The sequence below is a fragment of the Oryctolagus cuniculus genome, chromosome X, assembly GCF_051225735.1.
Source record: "Oryctolagus cuniculus isolate XC-2025 breed Fujian yellow rabbit chromosome X, ASM5122573v1, whole genome shotgun sequence".
Lineage (NCBI taxonomy): Eukaryota > Metazoa > Chordata > Mammalia > Lagomorpha > Leporidae > Oryctolagus > Oryctolagus cuniculus.
The window spans coordinates 36,736,335-36,763,022 of NC_142888.1; the positions used below are offsets into that span (position 1 = coordinate 36,736,335).

Below are 26,688 nucleotides of genomic sequence, written 5' to 3' on the forward strand. Positions count from 1 at the left end.
ACCCCACCCCCTCTTTCTGGCGTCCATCCCCTCCCCAACACCACCTCTGCTGCTGCCTCTGGCTGTGGACCTGCACCTCTTCCTCGTCCCCGCCAGGTCCCGGGAGCAGGGTGAGCCTGGATGAGAGCCCCCCCCCAACTGGGGCTCTCCCAGGCCATGGCCCGGGTGCTCCCAGGGAGGAGCCCCGGACCCTGAGCATCTGCTAGAGGCTTGGCAGAGGCCCCGCGGGGACCGTGTCTTCTGAGGACAAAAGGCGGCGGCCAGCAGGCAGACGGGGTGGGGGGGTGGGGGGAGGGGGACCGGCAGCCAGGTGGACAGACGGGCAGCAGGGGCCAGCTCTGGGCCCCCTCCCAGCTTGGCAGTGGCATGAAGATGGGGGTGGTAGTGTGTAATGGGGGAAGCACCTACCGGGACCCCCACCTGCCAGCTAGTTGGGCACCCTAAGGCAGTATGCTGCCCACTTGGTATTCCCCAACACCCCCAGCCCTGCCTAGTGCACCCCTCCGGTGCCTGCTTCCCCTGATGCCTGCGATTTAGACCAGCCTGGCTGTATCCACGGCAACAGAAGCGGGAGAGTCACTGGCCTCCAGATCACAGAGGGTCCCACAATGTGGCCTGGGCTGTGATTTATCCATGGTGAGACAGCTTGAGCCCTCTTCCTGGATTCCAAGACAGCCCTGCTGAGAAAAAGCCCAGGTAAGCAGTCAGCATCCGTTCACCAAGGGTGGGGGGCTGGGACTTCCCTTCTGCCTCCCCACACATATTTCAGAGTCTCCATCACTGCCATGCTCTGTTTCTCTCACTCCGTTAGTCAGTCCCTCTCTCTCTCTCTCTCTCTCTCTCTCTTCCATCACAGGGTTACCCAAGCCTGGAGACTCCTCATCTTCCCTCATCTTCCTCAATCCTAAATGTCCCATGAGAAAGGGAACCACCACCTGTTTCCCTGCACAGGGTCTGTTTTTGTCATTATGGTTGCGTTTGGGCACGAGGCTGTGCTAACTGTGGAAGGGAAGCCTGGGAAGCCGGCATTCCCCCTCACAATGCCTGAACCCCAGGCAGGCTCAGCCTCCTGCAGCTGCCTCCTCTCCCTCTCCCTCCTCCTCCACTCTCCTCCCGGTTCCTTGGCCTGCTTGCCAAGTGTGCATGTGTCTGTGTGTGTCTCTCTGTGTGTGAGCACCTGGGTAGCAAGCAGGTGGGTAGACATGACAGAGAAGCTGCTTCCAGTCCAGATCACCCCTTCTTTCCTTCTCTTCTCCTTTTCTGTTCCCCTCCCTGCCTCCCTCCCTTCCTTTGCTCCCTTGTCTCTCCCCACAGGTAGCACAGGCTTTTACTCATTCACTCAGGGAGACATTCCTGTGATGCCCAGCTAGGGGAGAGGAAGCCACTGGAGGGCTAAAGGGAGGTGAGGTGGGGTGGGGAGCACTTCCCGGCCCTGGGCTGCCCGATGGCTCTGTGGAGACAAGGACCAAGCCACACAACAACTCACAGAGGCCAGGCACAGCAGTCTCCCCTCAGTGTGGGCTCCAGCCTCCATCACAAGGCTTTCTCTGTGTTTCACATGTCAGTATTGTGTCTGGGGCCTCCGATCTTATGGCCTTGTGCACAGTGGCCAGAGGTCCCTCTATCAGGAAAGGCAGGAAAACCTAGGACATGGAGAACATGGAGTCTACCAGGGCCGTTTTCCCAACTACTAGCTCTGTAACTTTATAGTAGAGCACGCCACTTATTAAGCCTCAGTTTTCCTACCTGTCAGAGACTGCTAACCCTTCCTTCATGAGTGTGTGAAGGAATTAAATTAGTTTGTGTAAGTAGATGTGGGGTGTGCTTAGAGGTGGCACTGACGCCATCACTATTGTTACTGATTAATATTGTTATTGATTATTTGGGAGACCCTCCTCTCCAGGGTCTCAGCAGGGATCTGTGGAGGGCAGCAGGTGGGCAAATGGGAGAAGAAGTGGAGGGGAGGCAGAAGCAACTCTATGTGGTCACTTCTCATTTGTAGGGAATGATAAGAGGTGCCTGGGGGCAGAGCCTCTCGGCTCTGGCTCTACCTCAATCCCTGCCACCTTTCTTGCTCTTGCCCTTGTTTGTGCACATGCACCCGTGCGCGCGCGTGCACACACACACACACACACACACACAGGCTTGGGCCCCCTGGAGCCAGCAGAAGCCCAGTTTGCAGCCTGCAGCATTCCTGGCCTGGATGATATATGTGTCTCCCTGTTGAGGGGAGACTTGGCAGGAGTGTGGCTTGTGGTCAGTGGTTGGCAGGGCCTAGAGACAAGGCTGAAGCTTCTGAGCTCACAGGGCTTTGAACGGAGCTGGGGTGTGGCCCATGCAGCTGCCAGACCTATGGGGAACAGGTCCCAGGGATTTGGTCACCTAGAGCCTGGAGTGGGGGAAGAGTGGGGTGTGCTCATTGGTTCGTGGGTGTGGAGATGTGGTGGAACATGGGGTGAGGGGTCAGGGACCAAGGGGAGGTGGGGGAGGGGAGAAACTGAAGCCCAGAAGGCCCCCTCCGTAGGGGCAAGGAGGGCTGGCTGGGCTTTGAGGCATAAAGTCGACTTTTCTGAAGAAGCATTTGGTGTGGAAGGGAGAGGACCCAGTCTGTGGTCCAGAGGCATCTGGGCCTGAGCGTGGGTGTCTGTGTGCAACTGAAACTGTGTGGCTGTGTGTGTGTGTAATTGTTCCTGGACACTGAATATGTTTGTGTGTGAGCAGGCTGTATGATGGTATGAGGGAGTGTGTGAGTGCCTAGGCAGGCTTGTGTGTGTACAGAGGGGTGGGTATGACTTTGCATGTCTGCTGGGTGAGCAAAGGGGTGTATTTGATTTTGGCTTGGGTGTGGGTGTGTTTCTGTAGCCAACAGGCCTGTTGCATGTCTGGTTGTATATGTGTGTGGTATCAATTTGCCTTTGAGTGCACATGTCTAATTCTATGTGTATGAGTATATGGGTTTCCTAGTGCCAATCAGGTGAATACCTAATTGTATTTGATTGTGTATATTCATGTATGCCCACATGTGCACATGACTGTGGGTGCATCTAAATGGTGAGTGTCAGGGCATGTATGTGTGCATGCCCATGCATGTGTGGGATGGTGTGTGTATGTGAACATGCTTCTGTGTAGGTGTGTCTCTCATGTATTTCTGTGAGTGAGCATGGGTGTGGATTCTCCAGCATTTTAAATTATATATGTGCCTGTGTGTGACTGTCTGAGTGTGTATTGTCTGTAGACAAGTCTATGTGTCCACATGGATTCAAGAAACATTAGGGTGGATTGGCACACTAGGATGAGGAAAACTAATTGTGGGGGTAAGGGAGTGTATGAATGAAAAGAGACCTATGAAGATGGGTATGTGTGAACATTTGATCATGTGTATGACTGTGGCTGTGGGAAGTGTATGCCTGTATGTGTATGTATACACCTATGCACAGCAAAGGCTGTGTGCATAGGTGAATGGATGCATTTCGTGTGTCTAATTCTGTGTGTACACTGTGATGTGTAAGTGCATGTCTGATTGTGGTATGCATGAGTAGCTACATTTCATAATACTTGGGTGTGCATGTCTCATGTTTTGTTTTAATTTCTGAGTGTGTGTCATGTGAATGTGTGTTTGAATATGCCTGTGTGTGGTCGTGGGTATACATTAGTATACATGAACATCTGTTTAGGTGTGTATCTGAGAGAATATATATGTGTGTGTGTGTGTGTGTATCTGTGTGTTCTTGTACATCTCTCTGTGTGTGACTATGTCTGTGAGTGTGCCTGACCAAATGTACAGGTGTGTGTATGTACCAGTTTGCATAATCCTATTTGCATGCATGTGTTTGTATTTATATATATATTTGCTCTGGAGCATATGTTGTTGAAAAATGTGAATACATTTGTGTCTAACACTCTCAGCCTATTAGTACATTTGGGAATATATATATATATATATATTTGACAATGTCTTTGCATGTGTGTGTCTGTGATGAGGGTGGATCAGTTCTTGTGCAGATGTACGTGTGTGTGAGTATGTGAGTGTTCTCCCATGTATGCACATGTGTAAGCATGCCTTTGTGTCCAAGTTTGTCTGTGGGAATGCAAATGTAAATGATTCTTCTTTTGTTTGCATAGCTTCTTATGTGGGCATGTGAATGTGTGTCAATGTACATAGTGTGTATACCTGGCTGTCATAGTGTGAGTGTGTTTTGTGAGGACATTTGTGTTTTCATGTCTGATTATATGTGAATGGGAAAGAATTAATGTAGCAATGTACATTTGTGTGAATATGCTCATAGGTGTACATGCCCAGTTGTGCAACAAAATTCTATGTGTTAGAGTGTCTGTATATGTATACATCATCTCATTTCAAGCATGTACATAGCTGGGTGTCCATGTGTGAATATACCTGCACAGATGTGTGAGTGCATGTGAATGTATGCATATGGCCATGTCTACATGTATGTGTGTGTACACCTTTGGCAGTTCATCTCTGTCTGTGTTTGTTTATTGTCTCCTTGGGTGTGATATAGAATTTGCCTGTTTGTGGGCATGTGCTTGTCTGACCGTGTTTGAGAGAGAGAGATACTTGGCCTTGGGCCTATGGGCATGGGCCTTCTCGCTGAATGGGTGATAAAGGTGCTTTTAAGTCTGTGTGACTTTATATGTTTGTCTGAATGTCAGTGGTGCCCCACTAGACCATGTCTGTCTGTAACTCTCTACACGCCCTACAGATTGGCAAGCTGTAAATCCTGAGCAGCCTATGCCTCCTGCCCCAGGGTCACTCCTTGTAGGATAATTTGGTTTTAAGATTTATTTATTTATTTTGAAAATCATAGTTACACAGAAAGTGAGAGAGAGAATCTTCCACCTGCTGGTTCACTCTCCAGATGGCTGCCATGGCTAGCGCTGGGCCAGACTGAAGCCAGGAACCAGGGGCTTCTTCCTGCAGGGTTTCCTACATGGGTGGCAGGGACCCAAATACTTGGGCTATCTTCGACTGCTTTTCCCAGGCCATCAGGAAGGATCTGGATCAGAAGTGGAGCAACCAGGAATCAAACCAGGGCCCACATGGGATGCTGGCATCACAGGCGGTGATTTTACCTGCTTTGCCTGCTACCTTTTACCTGCTATGCCACAATGCCAGCTCCCTGTGGTAGGATAATTATCAGGATTCATACCCAGGAACTGGGACCAGTCATGGCTGATGTCTTCATGGGAGGATACATGTGATCTCTTTAGAAAATAATTTCTTTGGGGCCAGTATTGTTGCGTACTCAGTAAAGCCACCACCTTCGATGCCAGCATTCCATATGGGCACTGATTTGAATCCTGGCTCTTCCACTTCCCATCCAGCTCCCTGCTGGGAAAAGCAGCAGAAGATGGCCCAAGTGTTTGGTCCCCTGCCACCCATGTGGGAGACCCGGATGAATCTCCTGGCTTCTGGCTTTGGTCTGGCCCAGTGCTGGCTGTTGTGGCCATCTGGAGAGTAAACCAGTGGATGGAAGATCTCCCTGTACCTCTCCCTCTGTCTCTGGAATTTGGACCTCTAAAATAAATGAATCTTTGAAAAAAGACAGTAAAGGACTCATTTGAATACAAAGACCTTCCTTCCCATGCCTCTACCATCAAAGGCCTAGGACAGAATGGCATTATATAATGTCTAAAGTTGATAAATGATTTTCACAGACAGCACCCAAATTATGCCATCCAGACAGAAACCTAGATGTAAATGTGTACATATCAGTGAAGTTATAGCTTCTGTGTGTGTGTGTGTGTGTGCGCATGCGTGTGTGGTGTGTGTGTGATACATCTGATGAGAGAGAATGTGGGTTGTGGGGACAGAAGAGAGAACATGAGTATTTCTGGGCAGGATTTATGTCTGTGACATTTGGGTGTGTTTCAGAGAGGAGGGGTGAATGTGGGTGTAAGCTGGCCTGTTTGGGTGGAGGGTGGTATGGATGAGAGTTTGGGTGAGGCTATGTGGGAATACATGTGATGATGTGCATATTTGAGGGGTATGTGAATATGAGTGTATCTGGATGATTTGAGAGAGCAGGGATTTTCTGGATGGGGTATGTGTTTGACAGTGTGTCTGTATCTATGTTGTGTAACAGAGAGTGTGGGTGTTTTGGGATAGAGTTTGTATATGAGGGTGTGTGAGCATATTGGGGTGTAGGGATTCAAGTGTAGGTTGATCTGGATGATGTGTAGGTGGGTGAGAGCACAAGTGTGTCTAGGCAATGGAAATGAGTGATGGAGTGTATCCAGACTGTGTGTTAGAGAGAAAACTTGGGCACATTTGGGTGAGGTTGGGGGTGGATATGAGTGTATATGGGGTGTATATGAGTATATGGGGATGTCTGTAGATGGTACATGGGGGTGTATCTGGGTGAGAAGTGTGTGTGTGTGTGTGTGTGTGGTGTGTGAGAGAGAATGGGTGTATCTGCATTGTGTGTGTGGAGTGTGGGAAGATCTGGATAATGGGGAATCTGGAATGTATGTGTATGTGTGAGGGTGGGCACTTCTGAGTGTGGTGGGAATGTGAGTGCATGGATATCTCTGGTAGGAGGAGCGTGTATGCGGATCTGGATGGAGTATGAGAATTTGGGTTTATCCAGCTTGGGGCTCAGTGGGGGTGATACAATGTGAATGGGAGTGTGTGTATCAGGATGACAGTGTATGAGAGATATGCATGTGCATGAGCAAGCATGTGGGTACATTTGGGCTGTGTATAAGACCATGTGTTGGTGTGTTTGGAGTGGAGTGGATTTGTGGGTAGGCATACCTGGATAATGGACAGGTGAGAGCATGAGTGTATTTGGATGGTAGCATGTGTAGTAAAATATAGCTGGATGATGTGTTGTGAGGGCTTCAGTCGTGTATCTGGATGGAGAGCATGGGTGTGTATGTGCTTGGATATGTGTATGTCGATAGATGGGGTATGTGAAATAAATCATTTGAGGGTACGTTTGGGTGGAGTGTGTATGCATCCAGATGGTGTAGAGGGGACGGGAGCATGGATTTGTGGGGGCCGCTATCCCTGGACAACCAGAATGAAAGTTGGGTATATGTGGGCGAGATATATATGTGGTTATGGATGTATGTAGTTGATGTGTGTGGGTTTGAGTGGATCTCAGTAGTCTACATGAGATGAATCTGAATGGTGGTGTGTGTTTGTGGGGGATGGTGTATCTGAGTGGGTCTGTGCTTGTGGTATGCATGTGTGTGTTTGTGTGAGTGTGTGCAGGTGTGCTTGTGAAAAAGAAAGAACATGAGAAACTGGGCGTATATCTGGATAGGGTTTGTATGTGAGTGTGGGTTTTCTGGACTATATGTGGGTGGGTAGCTGTATCATGTATGTGTGTGTATGTGTATGTTTTTGGATTTAGAATTTGTTAGTGTATCTGGGTGGGACATGTGTATGTGTAGTGCCTTTGAAAGGTGTATCATTGGGATGTGTTTTGATACTGTGTGTGTGTGCAAGACAGGTTGTAGGTGTATCTGAATGAGGTCTGAGGACTCTTGAGTTGGGGAGGTATAACTCTGAGTGTCTGTGAGTGTTGTACGTGAGAGTGCAGGTGTACCGAGTTGGGAGTTTGTTTAAGTGTGGCTATATCTGGGTGGAATGCCTGCACATGTAAGTGTATTTGGGGTGCACATATATGAGGATGGGTATATTTAGATGAGATATGTGGGAAACTGTGTGGCACTGGATGAAATCTATGTGTGCAATATATATCCCAGTAGTGTGTGTTAGAAAGAATGTGGGTTTATCTGAATTGCGATCTGTGAAAGTGTGAGCATAATGTATCCAGTTCTCTCTGGATGGTATATAAGAGAGAGCAGGTGTATCTGGGTGGTGTCAGACAGAGTGTGCATAGGCCAATCAGTATACAGGGGGGGTATAAATGTGAGTGAATCTGGGCAGGTGTTCATGTGGGTGTATCTGGATCATGTGTGTGAGTGTTTGGCTGTATGTAGATGGGGAGTGTGTTTGACAATGTGGTATATCTGTATTTGAGTGCAAATTGATCTGGATGGTGTGTAGGTGGTGTTTCTGAATGTTTTGTGAGTTCAGCACTGTGGATATGGCTAGGTAGTGTGTGAATGTGGGCATGTGTATGAATGCATATATTTTATATATTTATTTATATATTATATAATATATAATATAATGTTTATATAATACATAAATATATTTTATACATATATATGATCTCTATCTATCTAAATATTTCCTGGGACACATACAAGTATATCTCTGCTGGAATGGCTGTCAACGTGGACATGTCCTTATCTGTCCGTGTTTGTGACTGTGTGACTGGGTATGTGGGGCCATTTGTGTCTGAGGGTGTCAGTAAATGGCAGCTGGCTTGTGTGTGCATGTGCTTGCATGAGAGTGGAGGTATAGCTGTCTCTGGGCATGATGTGAGAGTAGTTCTCCGTGGGGCAAAATTGGACCTGCACAGTCTCTAGAGGCAACTTTTGAGTTTGAATCTTGGTTTTGGTTATGAACTAGCTGTGGCTTTGGGTAAAGTCCCCTAACTTCAACATGGCCCAGTATCTGATCCCTAAGGTAGGAATAAAAATATTCCCATTTCGTAGGGTGAGGATTGGATGAGTTAATAGATCAAAAGCACTTAGAACAGTGCCTGGCACATAATGAGTCCTAGAACAGTGCCTGGAACATAATGAGTCCTCTGTGCCATAGAATATACTATCTATTATGATAATTATCTGTACCAGTATCTGAGTAACAGTATGTGCCCCGCTGCAAGTGTGAAGGAAGCTTCTATGGGCATATTTGCTCCATTATCCATGTCCACATATCTGTGTAAAAGAATGAGCTTGTTTGTCCTATGTGTACGTGCGTGTGTTTGCATAGGAAATTACAAATTTATATATGTCCCAGTGTGCCTATAAAACCATGGGCGGGTGTGGAGAAAAGGAAGTATTATGTGTCCAGGGAACAGGTTGGGGAGGGTTGGCCCTTCGTGGTATCTTTCCCAGTGCCAACATCAGGATGTATGAGGGCACCCATCTGTATCTGTGGTTGTGTCTGTGTGAGTGCAGGTGCTGCTGCTTGCATTGCTGGTACATCTGCACATGTGAGCATGCTTCTGTGTGCGTGTGTGCATGCGCACATGCCAGTGGGTTTTCATCTGACCACGTAGACATGTTTGTAGTGGTTGCTATGTAAATGTGTGCATGTCAATTTCCATTGTGAGTGTTTGAAAACGCCAGCAGGTTGGCATCCAGGTTTATGTAATATGATGCAGGTATGTGTGCACATAAAGGATTGTGCCTATATGCCGATGCATTAGGATGTTTCTATCTGTGTTGTGTGGGTGTATGTGCAGGTGTGAATGGTGTGTGTCTCTGGGGGTTTATGCCTCTCTGTCTTGGAAAGGCTCGGTGGCTACGTGAGTGTGCATGCCTGAGTCTGCCTGGCTCTGCATGCCTGCTTGTCCTCTGTGTGTGTAGCAGTGAGCCTGAGCCAAGTGCCTTTACACATGAGAATGTCTGTACTGTATGTGTATGTCTGTGTACCAGGGCAGATTCGTGAGACTGACTTTGTATAAGTCAGTGTTGTTGTTGTTGTTTTTTAAGATTTATTTATTTATTTGAAAGGAAGAGCCAGAGGAAGAGAGAGAAGTCTTCCATCCTCTGGTTCACTCCCCAAATGGCCACAATGGTCAGAGCTGACCCGATCTGAAGCCAGAGCCTGGAGTTTCATTTGTGTCTCCCATGCAGGTGCAGGGGCCCAAGGACTTGGGCCATCTTCTACTGCTTTCTCAGGCTATAGCAGAGAGCTGGATTGGAAGTGGAGCAGCCAGGACTCGAACTGGTGCCCATATGGGATGAAGGCACTGCAGGCGGCAGCTTCACCTGCTATGCCACAGCGCTGGCCCCAAGACAGTGGGCTTTTTTTTTTTTTTTTTTGACAGGCAGAGTTAGACAGTGAGAGAGACAGAGAGAAAGGTCTTCCTTCCGTTGGTTCACCCTCCAAATGGCCGCTACGGCCGGCGTGCTGTGCCAATCCGAAGCCAGGAGCCCAGTGCTTCCTCCTGGTCTCCCATGTGGGTGCAGGGCCCAAGCACTTGGGCCATCCTCCACTGCCTTCCCAAGCCACAGCAGAGAGCTGGACTGGAAGAGGAGCAACCGAGACAGAATCCAGCGCCCCCAACCAGGACTAGAACCCAGGGTGCCAGTGCCGCAGGCGGAGGATTAGCCAAGTGAGCTGTGGCCCTGGCCGACAGTGGGTTTTAGTATCTTAGTGTAGGAGCCAGTGGCATGGGGGCAGAGGATCTATAGGATGTGAGCAGGACTTCACCTATATCTAAATGTCAGTTCTTAGAACTGCATCTGAAAGTGTGTAGGTCCAGGTAGTTTCTTTTGTATGTTTGTGTGTCTGCAAGTGCCTGTGTTAATACTGACTGTGCCTCTGCCTAGGCCTCTATTTCTATAGAAACACAGTGTTAGATCTGTGCACGCATAGGTGTTATATCTTTGAGTGACTTGCTAATGAGTAGGTACCTCCATGCATGCATAACTGTGTACATGCAGATGTGTGTGTGTGAGAGAGTATCTAATTGCAGTTATCAGCTGGTGTAAGTTTGCATGTGAATGCCAGTTTGAATCTCCATGTACACATGTGCACATATCTGTATGTGCCAGTGTTTCTATGCAATGTGACTAGATGTGAATGGGTCAGGGCATTCACAAGTCAGCACATAAAGAAAGTGAAATGATTGAATGCAGTGAACGGAAAAGGAGTTAGCAATACTAGAGTTTGGTGAAAAAGAATTTTTTTTTGCATTTTCTTGATACTATACAATTATGAGAAGAAAAGCAAAAGTGCACAGTTTTAAGGGGTTTACTCAATATTGAATCAGTATACAACTTTCGAATGCAATCTTTGCAGGATTTTTTTCATGACACATTTGGGCTCACTTCTAGCAATGCAATGTTTTTATTCCCTGATGTGAATTTGTAATGGCCAACATTTGTACTCACTTCTGAGACTTGGTCATGACTGCCCTGATTTATTTTTTGGTCATTTGATTCACTTGCAGCCATTTTCAACTTGATTTGGTAAATGCATTGGTCCTGGGGTGTTGGTCTTACATCAAGTTATTGTGTTCCTTGGTGAAAACCTCTATAAAAAAAAATGAAGCAAGTAACAGCTAGTAGTTTGGCATATATATATATATATATAAAATTTATTTAAAAGGCAGAGTTACACAGAGACAGGAAGAGACACAGAGAAAGAGAGAGATCTTCCATCCTGTGGTTTGCTCCCCAAATGCCCACAACTGCCTGGGCTGGGCCAAGCTGGGCATCCCATATGGGTGCCAGTTCTAGTCCTGGCTGCTCTTCTTCCTATCCAGCTCTCTGCTATGGCCTGGGAGAGCAGTAGACGATGGCCCTAGTCCTTGGGCCTCTGCACCCGCGTGGGAGACCCGGAAGAAGCTCCTGGCTCCTGGCTCCTGGATTGGCGCAACTCCGGCCATTGCAGCCATCTGGGGAGTGAACCAGTGGATGGAAGACCTCTCTCTCTGTCTCTACTTCTCTCTGTAACTCTGTCTTTCAAATAAATAAGTAAATAATAAATATTTACATAAAAAAACCAATAGCAGCTCTGGGGCCATCAGATGCCATTTGGGTTTCTCTGAAGCATCAGGTAGTTTCTAGCGTTGGCTGGTGCTTTCACACCACACCAGCTTCTCCTAAGAAACAGAACAGCTGCTTGTTCTTGCCTCTCTTTTCCACCCCTCTTTCATAATTTCCTTGTTCTTGCCATGGCAAAGTAGAGACCCAGATTCTCTGCTTGAAAAAACTGCATTGTCTCTTCCATCTTTTGGTGGTCAGCACCAACAAGACACTGCACAAGGAGGTGGCAGTAAATTCTCAAACTATATATCGTTTTCACTGATTTAAACTTTCTCACTAGTAATGACAATTTGCATAATTTGTAGTCTTTTAATTTTGTGCTTCAAAAGGAAGATTCTTCTTTAAACTGAATATTTCTTTTCTTTCAATCAAATGTGATATTGGAATTTCTTGCCACAAGTAGTCATTTTAAGTATCTCAAAATAATGATGGCACTTTCCTCCTAAATACAGATGATGCTCTACCCATCCTGATGAGTTTTCTTTAGTATCCAAATTGCAAAACCAAATAAATATCACCTGGGAAACCATATTATTCTCCCTTCTCCTAAGTTAAAGTTTTGCTTTTTTAAAAAAAATTTTTAAAGATTTATTTATTTATTTGAAAGTCAGAGTTACACAGAGATAGAAGGAGAGGCAGAGGTGCATGAGGGGGTCTACCATCCGCTGGTTCACTCCCCAGTTGGCCGCAACAGCTGGAGCTGTGCTGATCCAAAGCCAGGAGCCAGGAGCTTCTTCCCGGTCTCCCAGGCGGGAGCGGGGGCCCAAGGACTTGGGCCATCTTCTACTCTTTTCCCAAGCCATAGCAGAGAGCTGAATCAGAAGTAGAGACTCTGGGACTGGCATCCACATGGGATGCCGGCAGTGCAGGCTGTGGCTTTACCTGCTACACCATAGCGCTGACCCCCAGATCTCGATTTCTTAATTTGTACTTCCAGACACTTTGAAAAATCCAAGTCCAAATCTTTCTATTGAAGGAGTCAGCAGACTTCTGTGACTTCTGAAACTGATTATTCTCTACATTCTTTTTTTAAAAAAATATTTATTCATTTGAAAGGCAGAGCTACAGATATGCAGGGAGAGAGAGAAAGAGAGAGAGAGAAAGGTCTTCCATCCGCTGGTTCACTCCCCAGATGGCAGCAACCTCCAGAGCTGCACTGATCCAATAACAAGGAGCTAGGAGCTTCCTCCAGGTCTCCCACTCGGGCACAGGGGCCCAAGGACTTGGGCTATCGTCTACTACTTTCCCAGCCCATAGCAGAAAGCCGGATCGGAAGTGGAGCAGCCAGGACTCAAACTGGTGTCCACATGGGATGCCAGCACTGCAAGCAGCAGCCCCACCTACCACGCCACAGTGCTGGCCCCTCTCTGCATTCTTAAGAAATCAATACTTTGGAGGCCAAGACCATTGTTGTGGAGTAGCAAGTAAAGCCACTGCCTGCTGCCCTGGCATCTCATATGGGCATTGGTTCAAGTTTCTGTTGCTCCACTTCCAATCCAGCTCCCTGCTATTGTGCCTGGGAAAGCAGTGGAAGATGGCCCAAGTGTTTGGGCCCCTCACTCACGTGGGAGACCCGAATGAAGCTCCTGGCCTCTGCCTGGCTCTGCCCTGGCCGTTGCAGCCATTTGGGGAGTGAACCAGTGGTTGGAAGATACCTCTTTCTTTCCTCCTCTCTCTGTCACTCTGCTTTTCAAATAAATAAAATAAATCTCTCTTTAAAAAAAAAAAAAAGAAGCAGTACGCAGTACTCTGAAACAAAGCCGCAAAGATCTAAACTTCCGTTTACTGAGTCAATAAAATTAAACTTTTATAAGGTGTCATTTAATGATTGACAGATAGTTTTATCTGAAAACAAGAGAATAATTAGGAAATCCCAAGAAGAATCAGATTTGGCTAATTTTTAGTGTCAAATGCCAGAAAAACAAATTGAGAAATAAGCTAAAAAATCATAAAATGGTAGTGATGTAATGTTCTAAAAAGAGTCCTTGTCTTTTGGAAGCAGAGACTAAAATACTTATAGATGAAATGGCATAGCAGGTATGCTTGAGCATACAGCAAAGTGAGAGGACTGCGCAGGGTTACAGGCAAAACGAGTGGCTCTGAGTAGGTAATTAGTGATTCTGAATAATGCCCACACTGAGGTACATACAGTACATTTTTATGTTTTTATGTAAAGAAGCAACAATCAAGGAAGTTAACAAAGTAATACAGCTCTCCTTAGAAACACTTAATACTATACAATATGAGTTGAGCATCCCTAATCCAAAAATTCTAAATTTGCAATGCTCCAGGGTCTGAAACTTTTGGAGCACTGGGATGAAAACTCAAAGGAAAAATTCCACATCTTATCTCATGTGATATATGGATCACAGTCAAAACGCAGGTGCAATCTTAATACTGTGAAGAATTTCCTTCACGCTGTGTGTACAAGATATATATATATATATATGAAACATAAATGAATTTTGTGTTTGGTCTGGTTTCCATCCCCAAGATATCTCATTATCTGTATGCCAATATTCCAAGCATTTCAGATACAGGATACTCAACCTGTAGTCCATAATAGCAACAATAATACAACCCTTCTATTTTTGTAGGGAAAAAGAATTGCAGAAAAATAAGAAAAATATCCCATTAAAATAGAAACATGGGGGGCCACTGGTGTTGTGGCTCAGTGGGTTGGGCTGCCACCTCCAACGCTGGCAACGTATATGAGTGCCAGTTCAAGTCCCAGCTGCTCCACTTCCAATCCAGCTTCCTGGGAAGATAGCAGAGGATAGCCCAAGTGCTTGGATCCCTGCCACCCATGTGGGAGACCCAGATGGAGTTTCTGGCTCATGGCTTTGGCCTCGCCCAGCCCTGGCTGTTGTGGCCATTTGGGAAGTGAACCAGTGGATGGGAGATGTCTGTATCACTCTCTGTTTCCCTCTCTCTCAGTAACTTTTTCAAACAAATAAAAATATATCTTTTTAAAAAAATAAAAGAGGAGCATTGTACACATAGATACAAGCCAAACCAAAACCCTCAGTGATGATTAACAGGAAGCAATGAAAACATTTGCAAGGTGTGGCTCCCTGGAGCCCTTCTTCTGCCCCCGTGCTGTGCCAGGTATCCACCAACTGGGCATCCCTACTATGTTTCCAGTTATGCTGCAGGAGTTATCTGGTGTGTGCAGAGAGAGCAAGTTTGTCTTTAGGAGTGTATCTGTTGCAGGTGTGACCAATTTTGTATGCACAGGTTCCCCCACTTGTAGGAGTCTGCATCTGAGAGTGTATCCATATATACAGGATTATTAAAAACTTTATTTTGTTTATTTGAAAGGCAGAAAGAGAGACAGAGATCGTCCATGTGCTGGTTCACTCTGCAAATGCCTGCAACTTGGGACTGGGCCAGACTGAAGCCAGAAGCCCAGAACTCAGCTCCCCCATGTAGGTGTTGGGATCCAAGGGTGCACATTAGCAGAAAGCTGGAATTGGAAGCAGACCCAGGACTCAAAGCCAGGCACTGTCACATGGGCTGCAGGTGTCCCAAGTGGTGTCTTAACTACTGTACCAAACTCTCACCCTACTGTGGTGATTTTTATCTGTGTTAGTACTTGCATATTACTAAAAGTGTGTGTGTATGTGTGTGTGTGTGTGTGTGCTGGAGCTGTGATTGAGTGACCACATCTGTAAATGGCTGTGTGGGTACATATGACAGGATGTACATGTCTGTGTTGGCGAGTGCACCTAATCTACGTGAGAGGGTTTCTCTGTTAGAGTACATGTGTATGTATGTGTGTGTGTGTGTGTTGATATGAACAGTTTTTTTACCTGCCTATTTTTTCTCTGTGCAAATAAACTGCAGGTATCCTAGGGGAATTCTGTCTATATATACATACATATACATACACTCATGGATGTGTGTGAACATGCTGGCCTGTATAAGTGACTTTGAATCTAAGCGTTGATGTTTGTAACAGTGCTGGTAGATGTGATGATAGAGATAAGCCACTGTATATATCGGTATTGTGAGAGTTTGAATACGCGAAAGGATTTGAATAATCAGGTATATCGGGACAGCGGGCATATACAAGTGTGTGTCTGTGTGTGAGGGACAGTGTATGTGAGTAAATCTGCTTGTGTGTTTCTGTCAGTGTTTTTTTTTTTTTTTTTTTTTTTTGACAGGCAGAGTGGACAGTGAGAGAGAGAGACAGAGAGAGAAAGGTCTTCCTTTTGCCGTTGGTTCACCCTCCAATGGCCGCCGCTGCAGCCGGCGCACCGCGCTGATCCGATGGCAGGAGCCAGGATCCAGGTGCTTTTCCTGGTCTCCCATGGGGTGCAGGGCCCAAGCACCTGGGCCATCCTCCACTGCACTCCCTGGCCATAGCAGAGAGCTGGCCTGGAAGAGGGGCAACCGGGACAGAATCCGGCGCCCCAACCGGGACTAGAACCTGGTGTGCCGGCGCCGCAAGGTGGAGGATTAGCCTATTGAGCCACGGCGCCGGCTTCTGTCAGTGTTTTGGAGAATTCATCCGCTTGTGTGTGTAGGATAAAGGAGTGTGGTTTTGTGCACCATTGCAAGTGTTTGCATGTGTCTGTGTGTATGAACAATTCTGTGCTTTCGCACGCTCAACTCCCTCTTTCATGTAACAGATACAGGTGTCCATGCACATCTTCATATACTTTACATTATCTCCAGATGGCATATAATACCTAATAAAATGTAAATGTAAATAGTTGCTATAGTGTATTGCTTCCAGAATAATGACAAGTCAAAAGTCTAAGCATGTTCATCCAGACACAATTTTTTTTGCTTTCAAATATTTTCAGTGTGCAGTTGGTTGAATTCACAGGTAAAGAGGGCCAGTTGAATTTCATAACAGCCTTTTGCTTTCTGGAATTGAAGTTTTAGCTAATGTAATCTCTCTCACACTAACCCAAAATAAAGAAAAACCACATAGTATTTTATATAATATCCACATTGTATTTATAATAGTACAAAAGATAAATAAAAGGAAAGTGATTTGTAAGAAAATAATTCATTTCAATATGTAAGTACTTGGGTGTGACATTGCCCAGGAAAAAGCAGGAAGTTACTAGAGGCTTGTAATGTGTTATAATGAGTGAATATCAATTTAGGAGAAGGAGGAAAGTCAGACGCACAACGTGCAGGAAAATGATAAGCAAGTCCTTGGGGCGAGATTTTCTGAAATAGTGCATGACTCCAAGGAAAGAGTAATGGTCCCCTCTTGTCTGACAGCCACATTCCAAGTCCAAAGACCTAGGGGATGCGGACCGTGTGCTGGCTGTGTGGGACTGCTACACCTATCACTGGATAGCGAGCACCCTCACCCTGGACCCCTAGCTGTTAGAAAGACAGGGTACTCCTCAGCCATGCCGCAGCCAAAAAAAAAAAAAAAAAAAAAAAAAAGCTCCAACCAATTTCCCAAATGTCCCCTAGGGGGCAGTAGTACCTTGGTTGATGACACAGCTCTGGCACTTAACGACTGGGTACACTGTGTACCTGTGCGGAGGCAGGGTACACTGTGTATCCGTGTGTAGGCAGACTCCAAGACATACCTCAGCCTGTGAGTGTGTGCGTGCGCACAAGGGTGGCTGGGCCCCAGTAGGCATGCATGTGTTCTGCATGTGCACACACAGCCTCTGCTGGACCCACTCAGCGCTGCCAGTCCACGCTCAGGACAGCCCTCTTTTTAATTATACCACCTCCCCAGCTGGCCCTGCAATGCCATGGTTCTATTTACTGTGACTGCTTTTGTTGTTGGTTGGTTGCTTGGTTTAGATTTAGCCTTTGTTTTCACTGAGACCCTGAGCTACACATTGTTCACCTTCTTGGTCTTAGATGTCTCTCTGTGTGTCCTTCCCTGTCTCCAACTTTATTTTGGTTTCTCTCCAGCTCCCCTCTCTTTCTCTGGCTCCCCTCTCGCGTCTCTATCTTCTGTATCTTTTTCCTCCCTGGCATTATGCCTGCCTTCTCCCTCTCTTTTCTTCCTCTTTCTGTCTGTCTCTGTGTCTCTCTCTCTTCTTTGTCATGCTGTTTCTCTATGTATCATTCTCTTTCTCTCCCTTTCTGTCTTTATTTCTTTTTTTAAAATATTTATTTTATTTATTTGAAAGACAGAGTTACAGAGAGAAGTAGAGACAGAAAGAGAGGTCTTCCATCTGCTGGTCCACTCACCAGATGGCCGCAATGGCCGGAGCTGCAACAATCCGAAGCCAGGAGCCAGGAGCCTCCTCCGGGTCTCCCACAAGGGTGCAGAGGCCCAAGGACTTGGGCCATCTCCCACTGCTTTCCCAGGCCATAGCAGAGAGCTGAATCAGAAGAGAAGCGGCCGGCGCTGCGGCTCAATAGGCTAATCCTCCGCCTGCGGCCCCAGCACCCCGGGTTCTAGTCCCAGTCGGGGCGCCAGATTCTGTCCCGGTTGCCCCTCTTCCAGGCCAGCCCTCTGCTGTGGCCTGGGAGTGCAGTGGAGGCTGGCCCAAGTGCTTGGGCCCTGCACCCCCGTGGGAGACCAGGATAAGCACCTGGCTCCTGCCTTCAGATCAGCATGGTGCACCGGCCGCAGCGGCCATTGGAGGGTGAACCAAAGCAAAGGAACACCTTTCTCCCTCTCTCTCTCTCTCTCTCACTGTCCACTCTGCCTGTCAAAAAAAAAAAAAAAAAAAAAAAAAGAGGAGCAGCCGGGACTAGAACCAGTGCCCACATGATATGCCAGCGCTTCAGGCCAGGGCCCTAACCCGCTGCGCCACAGCACCAGCCCCCTGTCTTTATTTCTATTTATTCCTCTGTGTGTGAGGCCTCCCTCCCTCCCTCTCCCTCCTATGTCTCCATCTGTCTTTCTCTTTTTAAAAAAGATTTATTTATTTGCTTAAATCAGAGTTACACAGAGAGAGGAGAGACAGAGAGAGAGAGGTCTTCCATCTGCTGGTTCATTCCCCAGTTGGCCGCAACATCTGGAGCTGTGCCAATCCGAAGCCAGGAGCCAGGAGCCTCCTCTGGGTCTCCCATGCAGGTTCAGGGGCCCAAGGACTTGGGCCATCTTCTACTGCTTTCCCAGGCCACAGTAGAGAGCTGGATCAGAAGTGGAGCAGCCAGGACTGGAACCGGCGCCCATATGGGATACCGGCACTGCAGGCAGCGGCTTTACCGCTATGTCACCATGCTGGCCCCTCCATCTGTCTGTTACAACACCCCTCTCTCCTTTTCCATCACTCTGTCTGACTCTGTTACATTCAGTTTCTCATCTATCTCTACTCCTTTCTCCCTGCCTCTTCTCAGGGCTAAAGAGTGAGCGAGTGAGTGTGTGTGTGTGTGTGTGTGTGTGTGAATGCACGGGTGTGCACACAGTCAGACATTTCCATACACCCAGCCAAGGACTGCTCCACAATTCTGAAGGGGCTGTTGGGCCTAGAAGGGCTGAAAGGGGGCCCACCAACCCCACTTATTCCAACCAGCCCCTCCCTGGCCCCCTCTCGTGCCCTGCTGGCACCAAGACTTCACCACCAAAAAAAGCCTGGCTGGGGAACAGCATGGAGGGGAGACTTTCCCTGGGAGGACGGAGATGGGAGGATACCTGCTCAAGCTCCACCTCCCCGGGTCCCAGCCTCTCCTTAGCCCCAACAGTAATCCCGAGTTCCTCCAGCGTTACCTGCGTTGCCTGGCTGACTTCATTCTGGGATCGTCCGTGTTATAATCACATCCCTCCACTTCCTTCCTGTACACACTGGGTGGGAGCTTTGCTATGTGGCCCCTACTGCCAGATGCACTCCCCGGGCCCCTCCTTCAGCAGTCCTACCCGGAGGCCTCCAGGGGGCCCTCTCAACCTGCCAGCCTATTTCGTCCCTTCACCATCAACTGATGGGCCATATTTTCACTGCGTGCCTGCCGTGGCCATGCAGAGTCCCTCTCGAGGAGACTGAGTCTATAATCCCTGCCCTCAAGGAGCTTTCATTCTATGAGGATGAAACAGGCAACAAAGGAAATTTAAAAGAAAATCATATAGTGTGCTAGAAAAGAGAAATTCTAGGAAGAAAACTACAAGAGGAAAATGGATGTGGGGGTGCTATCACACCTCACCTGGATTATGCAGGAGCCTCCTGAGAGGTCTCCTTTGCCCCACCTACCTGCTTTCACAGCCCCACGTTGTGTCACATCTTGCCTCTGTGCAAAACCCTCCCAAGACTCCCATCTCATTCGGAGTCCAAGTCCAAGTCCTCACAGGCCCATGATCTGACCTCTCCTCCCACCACTTTCCCTTTGCTTGCTCTATTCTACCCGCCATCTGGTCCCTGCCAGTACTCAAGGAGCATCTTGTTCTTCCTTACGCATGCCATATGGCTCCCCTGCCTGGACTGATCTTCCCACAGTCACCCTTGTGGCTCACTCTTTCACCTCCTTCAGCTGTGTACTTACACGATTCTTCCGGGAAGCCTTCCTGGTCTACCTCATCGACCACCGCAATGCCTCCCCTCATCTCTAGCACTTCCTGCTCCCTTCCCTTCGTTATGTTTCTTCCCAGGAACTTGTCTTCAGACAAGTTATATACTCCTCTGATGGTCCTGGGTTATCTAGACTGTCAGCCCCATGGGGACAGAGGTCCTTGTCCGGCTGGCTCACAGCTGTACCCTCAGTGCCTAACACCCACTAGATGCTTAGTAAATGCTTTCTTTTTATTTATTTGTTTATTTTTTTACAGGCAGAGTGGATAGTGAGAGAGAGAGACAGAGAGAAAGGTCTTCCTTTTGCTGTTGGTTCACCCTCCATTGGCCGCCACGGCTGGCACACCGCGCTGATCCAAAGGCAGGAGCCAGGAGCCAGGTGCTTCTCCTGGTCTCCCATGGGGTGCAGGGCCCAAGCACTTGGGCCATCCTCCACTGCACTCCCTGGCCACAGCAGAGAGCTGGCCTGGAAGAGGGAAAGAATCCGGCACTCCGAACGGGACTAGAACCCCGTGTGCCGGCGCCGCTAGGTGGAGGATTAACCTATTGAGCCGCGGCGCCGGCCAGTAAATGCTTTCTTCAGTGAGTGTGGAATAGACTCAAGCCTGCCTCCAGCTCTACAATCACACACACATCCCATTTCACTTAAAATAAAGACCCAAGGCCAGCGCTGTGGCAAAGTAGGTTAATCCTCCGCCTGCAGCACCAGTAACCCCTGTGGGCAGCGGTTCTAGTCCCGGCTGCTCCTCTTCTGATCCAGCTGTCGGGTGTGGCCTGGGAAAGAAGTAGAGGATGGCCCAAGCACTTGCATGGGAAACCCGGAGGAAGCTCCAGATTCCTGGCTTCAGATCGACTCAGGTCCAGCTGTTGCTGCCAATTGGGGAGTGACCAGCAAATGGAAGACCTTTCTCTCTCCCTCTCACCGTCTGTAACTCTACCTCTCAAACAAATAAATAAAATCTTTAAAAAAATAAATGCAGACCCAAGCCCCCACCTAAAATGAATGCCTCAGCCCTACATGATCTGGCCCCAGACCCCTCTGTGACCTGCCTCCCTCACTCCATCCCAGCCACACTAGTCTTTTTGCTGTTTCTTGAGCACATTCCTGGTAAGCAGTAAATAAATCTGTTTAATGAGTGGCTACCGGCCATTTCTTTCAAAGGACAAAAAAAGACCATGAACTAGAATAGTATTAACCATTATAAACTAGTAGTAAGAACACATTTAATGCATTATATACTGGATCAGTACTGTGTGGTGAAGCCTTTGGTTGAGCCAGGCCTGTGTGTGTACTGGGTTGTGCTGTAAAACGCATGTTTGATTGAGGGCAGCGGTCAAAAATGTTTCAGCACAGCCTTAGGGCTTTGTGAAGTGGGATAAGAGCCACACAGCAACATCCCCATATCACAGACACAGTCACGGGGGATGGAGGTAACCAATGACACCCAGAAAGATTGGGCAGCCTCACTCAGCAAAGCGGGGGGAGCCGCAGGAGTGAGCCCGAGGCAGGGAGGACTTGTAAGACCCGCTAAGCCTGACTTTTCTGTTTCTTCCTCAGCTTCCCTTTCCATCAGGTTCTCACTGTCTCTCTCCTGTCTTGTCCTCTTGCCCCACCTCACCCCAACCTTCTGTGCACTAGTCCTCCTCTCAGACACATACTAACCAAATCTCTCTCTCTCTCTCTCAACTTTCTCATTCCCCCCGTTTCTATATACATTCCTCTCCATTTATATCTCCCTGCCATTTTCCTCTTTGTTCCATCTCCCATTCTCTCCCACTCCATCTCTGGGTATCTGTATATATTTTTCTCTCTTTGTGTCTCCACCATTGCTCCATTCACAGGTACAGCCCACAGGACAACTGATGGAGTCCCACAGGGCCCATCGGGTACCAGCCCGGCTGAACCCATAGGGTTGAGAGCGGCCCTTGCCCCCTCAGTATGGCCAACACCACCGGAGAGCCGGAGGAGGTGAGCGGCGCCCTGTCCCCGCCGTCAGCGTCGGCTTATGTGAAGCTGGTGCTATTGGGACTGATCATGTGCGTGAGCCTGGCGGGCAATGCCATCTTGTCCCTGCTGGTGCTCAAGGAGCGTGCCCTGCACAAGGCTCCTTACTACTTTCTGCTGGACCTGTGCCTGGCCGATGGCATACGCTCTGCCGTCTGCTTCCCCTTTGTGCTGGCTTCTGTGCGCCACGGCTCCTCATGGACCTTCAGTGCACTCAGCTGCAAGATTGTGGCCTTCATGGCCGTGCTCTTTTGCTTCCATGCGGCCTTCATGCTGTTCTGCATCAGTGTCACCCGCTACATGGCCATTGCCCACCACCGCTTCTACGCCAAGCGCATGACACTCTGGACATGTGCAGCTGTCATCTGCATGGCCTGGACCCTGTCTGTGGCCATGGCCTTCCCACCCGTCTTCGACGTGGGCACCTACAAGTTTATCCGGGAGGAGGACCAGTGCATCTTTGAGCATCGCTACTTCAAGGCCAATGACACACTCGGCTTCATGCTTATGTTGGCTGTGCTCATGGCAGCCACACATGCTGTCTATGGCAAGCTTCTCCTCTTCGAGTATCGTCACCGCAAGATGAAGCCAGTGCAGATGGTGCCAGCCATCAGCCAGAACTGGACTTTCCATGGCCCTGGGGCCACCGGCCAGGCTGCTGCCAACTGGATCGCCGGCTTTGGCCGTGGGCCTATGCCACCAACCCTGCTGGGTATCCGGCAGAATGGGCACGCAGCCAGCCGGCGGCTGCTGGGCATGGACGAGGTCAAGGGTGAAAAGCAGCTGGGCCGCATGTTCTACGCGATCACACTGCTCTTCTTGCTCCTCTGGTCACCCTACATTGTGGCCTGCTACTGGCGAGTGTTTGTGAAAGCCTGCGCCGTGCCCCATCGCTACCTGGCCACCGCTGTTTGGATGAGCTTCGCCCAGGCTGCCGTCAACCCGATCGTCTGCTTCCTGCTCAACAAGGACCTCAAGAAGTGCCTGAGGACTCACGCCCCCTGCTGGGGCACAGGAGGTGCCCCGGCTCCCAGAGAACCCTACTGTGTCATGTGAAGCAGGCTGGTAGGCAGACAGGCAGGGAAAAGGTCATGGTCACCATGATGGGGCCAAATGAAAGGGACAGATGGGGCCCCTTATGGGAGCCTTCCTTTCTGAGCTCCAGCCCCAGTCCCTCGAACCACCCGGAATCCAGGCACCTTTGCCAACACCTCCCCAGGGTGGGGGACTGGGAAAGAGACATTCCTAGTTTTGTGGGGCCTGTCTCCACCACCTCCTTCTCCACTTCTACAATCTCATTCTATCTCTCTCTCTATCTCTCTCTCTCTCTCAAGTGACAATTCAGAAAAAGAAAACAAAACTGAAAATGCAGGTTTTTATACTAACAGCAGAGGAGACAGGCTTTCTTGCTTTAAGTGTCTCTCCTTCTGACGTTGTCCAGAAGGGGCAAATTTGTCCTGTAAAATAGATTTCCAGAGCTCTATTGCCTCCCCCCGCCCCCTGCTCCCATGCACCCTTCCCTCCCAAGTCCTTTAGCAAGGCCTGGATGTTGAGGGAGAAACTGATCCAAGGCTGCTGATAAGAGGGACCTAAGGGGGTGCTGGGTCCCCAGGGAGCAGGGATGTTTAATTGCTATGTTGTGTGCAATGTTGTTTTTGGCTAACCCTGGTACCAAGCCCCGTCTCCTCTCCCTCCCACATCCCGTGTCCAGACCTCCAAAGTGTTTCTTCGACATCTACTTAAGAAGCCAAGAGGGCAGGGAGAAGGGCCCCAGCATGGGCCCAGGCTAGGTGAAGAGCAGGCTGTGAGCTGAACTCCTCAAGCTGAAGAGACCCAAGTTTGTCTGCATTCTCTAGCACTGGATCCCTGACCCTCCAACTCTTCTTCCTAAGGTTGAAAAATCCACGACAGCCCCACAGGGGCTGATGTGGGGGCCATGCAGGCAGGAGCAGCTCTCCAGAGAAGTGTAGGAATGGGAGCTGAACTCCCCAGAGGAGCTAGACCCTAGTGCCTGGAGTCAGAGTTGAATGCAACCCCAGATTGCTTCCCGGGTTCATACTACTCTTCGGAAGATGGAAATCGGGGGGGGGGGTGTCCTTGGAAACCGATAGTGGTACAGACTCCAAGGTGTTTGAGACTTGAATCCATTCCTGTTTGACTTCTTTTTGTTCCCCTCTAGCCTCAGGGGCCTCAAGCCCCTTCCTCCTCCTTGGTAGTCCCTGGCCTTCTGGGCCCTCAGCCCCACACATCCTTCCTCCTAACAGTCCTTTCTCCCTTGCTCCCTTTGCTCTTGCCTACACCCCAAATGGAGTAGACTGCAGCCAGATTCCCCGGAGGGGGGAGGCACAAGACTCCCTCCCAGGGGCAAGGTTGACTTTGGGCTTACTGCAAGGCCAGTTCTGTGGACTGGTGGGCCAAGCCGCCACTCTTTTGCCTGGGCTTGCCCAGACTCTGTGCCCCCTCTCATTTCCTGAGGGAGATGGGTGAGGATGTGTATTTATCCACCCCTCTCTTTTTCCTTCCTATTGAAGTCCCTGTTCTGAGCTCCCTCCCTACCCCAAGACAGCCCCCAGAAGTGGGGAAGCCTTGACCTAAAAGGAATGAGGAGGGCCCTCTAGGCAGGAGAGACATTAATGAGCCTGTCTGTGGAGTGGCCCTGGAAAGGCAGGCCAGAGTGGCTGGGAGGCCAGGAGTGGGGGTACCTGTTCTCTCAGTGATAGTGATGGGGGTGCCTTTCCAAGGGGGTGGGGTGGGAAGACCAAGGGGGTGGGGGGTAGATAGGGTACACTCGGGAGGGTTTTCCTCCATTTCTTTTTTCTAACTGCCTGGATTCACCATTGGATTTTGTAAATGGAAAAACTGAAATGAACAATGCTATATTGGATGTTTTCTCTTTCTGACTGTGTATTGTGTGTCTGTGTATCTGTGTGTGTGTCTGCGTCCGTGTGTTGTGTGTCCTGTCTGCGTGATCACATGTGGGAAGATGTGATTGAGTGAGATAGTGTGTGTCTGTGTGACTTTGTGTGGAGAAGCACCCCTGAGGAAATCTTGCTTGGTACACACATGTGAGCAAATGCCCATATGTGGAGACATATACAGCATACACACACGTACACACACACATACACTCTTAGTTGAGAGGAGACACACTAGAGTATTTGCCTGCAGCAGGAAACAGTGGTCTGGAAATGGAACTTGGAAACTGTACATATGTATGTTAACAAGAGGGTACACTCCCATCCCATAAGATTGTCCACCACTGGCCCCCAGACTCCGAGCAGGGAGGGGAGCAGGGCACTTGAGAACCTCACCTCTTCCCGAAGCCTGGAGCCCCAGGTATCACTCCCAGCCCTGTCTTAGTCTCCTCCCCAAACTCAAACGAGTTGTTCCTGAAATTGGACCACCATGGAGAATGCAGACTGAGAATTGGGAATCTAACTTGAGAGGAGCTCAAAGGTTTAGGAAACACCCCCCCCCCCATACACACACACGCACACACACACAAAGTAGTGGCTTCTGGAGGAACTGCTCAGACTGGGATGGGAGCCCTTCCTAAGGGGATACTTTGGTCAGCTTTGATTCAATTCAGAGGGAGGGATGTCACGGGGAGGGGGAGGATCCAAGCCTGGGAGTCTACCCAGCCGGGCTGCTCCCTGGGCACTCAATTAATTTACTATCTATTTATTTGCTTATTCCCTCAGGTGCACAGAATTGAGTTGACCATACTCCTCAGTTCTTGGCACAGTATATCATCACTGGTTCATGCAAGGTCCTTTTATTCTTGATTTTATTTTTTGTCCCCTTTCATCGCCCATCCCGGATCCCATTCTCCCCCCACCAACATAGGCACTCACTCTCGTGTATTTAATGTATGTCCTTCCAATCCACCATTCATGTGTTTATTTACATATGTATATCTGTGAAAAGTATATGGTATTGTTGTGTGTTTTAATTTACATAAACAGTATTGTACTATAAATCTTGTTCTGTTTCTTTTTTCACTCAACATTCTGTTTTTGCGAGATCCAGCCATGTTGCCGTATACAGACCTAATTCATTCTAGTGGTCCATCTGAAACATGTATCACATTTTTCTTATCCATTCCCCTGGTGATGGATCCCTCGGTTGCTGCCAAGTCTCTGCTACCACAAGGCTGCAATGGGCAGTTACCTACGCCTCTCTTTAGGGACACCTAGATGAGAGAAAAAACTGAAGCTCATAGAGGGGCAGTGATGTTCAGAGTTTCAATGTGAAGGATACAGCCATGGTGTGAATCCCAGAACCAAAACCAGAATTCCAGCACCATGCCTCTCAAAAGACCATCCATCTCTGATCGAAAAAAAAAATATATATATATATATATGATTAAAAGCAACATATATTGGGGAAAGGAAGAAGAACGGATGGAAGAGAAATGTCAAGTGGGTGAAGAAAAAGCTCTAGAAAAATCTAGCAGACAAGCTGAATCACAATCATTTTTATGACGCAGAGGAAGTTACTCTTTGTGTGTGATTATCATTTCTAGAGCTATTTTGCAGAGATGGAAAACGGCACGTCAAAACCTAGGTACCAAACCAA

General features: G+C 48.4%; 1 protein-coding gene across 2 annotated transcripts; it reads left to right on the forward strand.

Annotated features, from left to right (window-relative positions):
• GPR173 (G protein-coupled receptor 173) lies at window positions 1-26,089 on the forward strand. 2 transcript variants are annotated; one of them, XR_016228285.1, is made up of 3 exons: window positions 395-696; window positions 21,948-22,074; window positions 25,812-26,089. XR_016228285.1 is itself a non-coding variant. In XM_008272645.5 (2 exons), the coding sequence occupies exon 2, from the start codon at window positions 22,045-22,047 to the stop codon at window positions 23,164-23,166; it is 1,122 nt and encodes a 373-aa protein (XP_008270867.1). In that variant the 5' UTR covers window positions 1-696; window positions 21,948-22,044; the 3' UTR covers window positions 23,167-26,089. The 2 variants fall into 2 exon arrangements, 1 of the variants encoding a protein (XP_008270867.1); XM_008272645.5 differs by having other exon boundaries at window positions 1-696; window positions 21,948-26,089.
• Window positions 26,090-26,688: the final 599 nt, after the last annotated feature.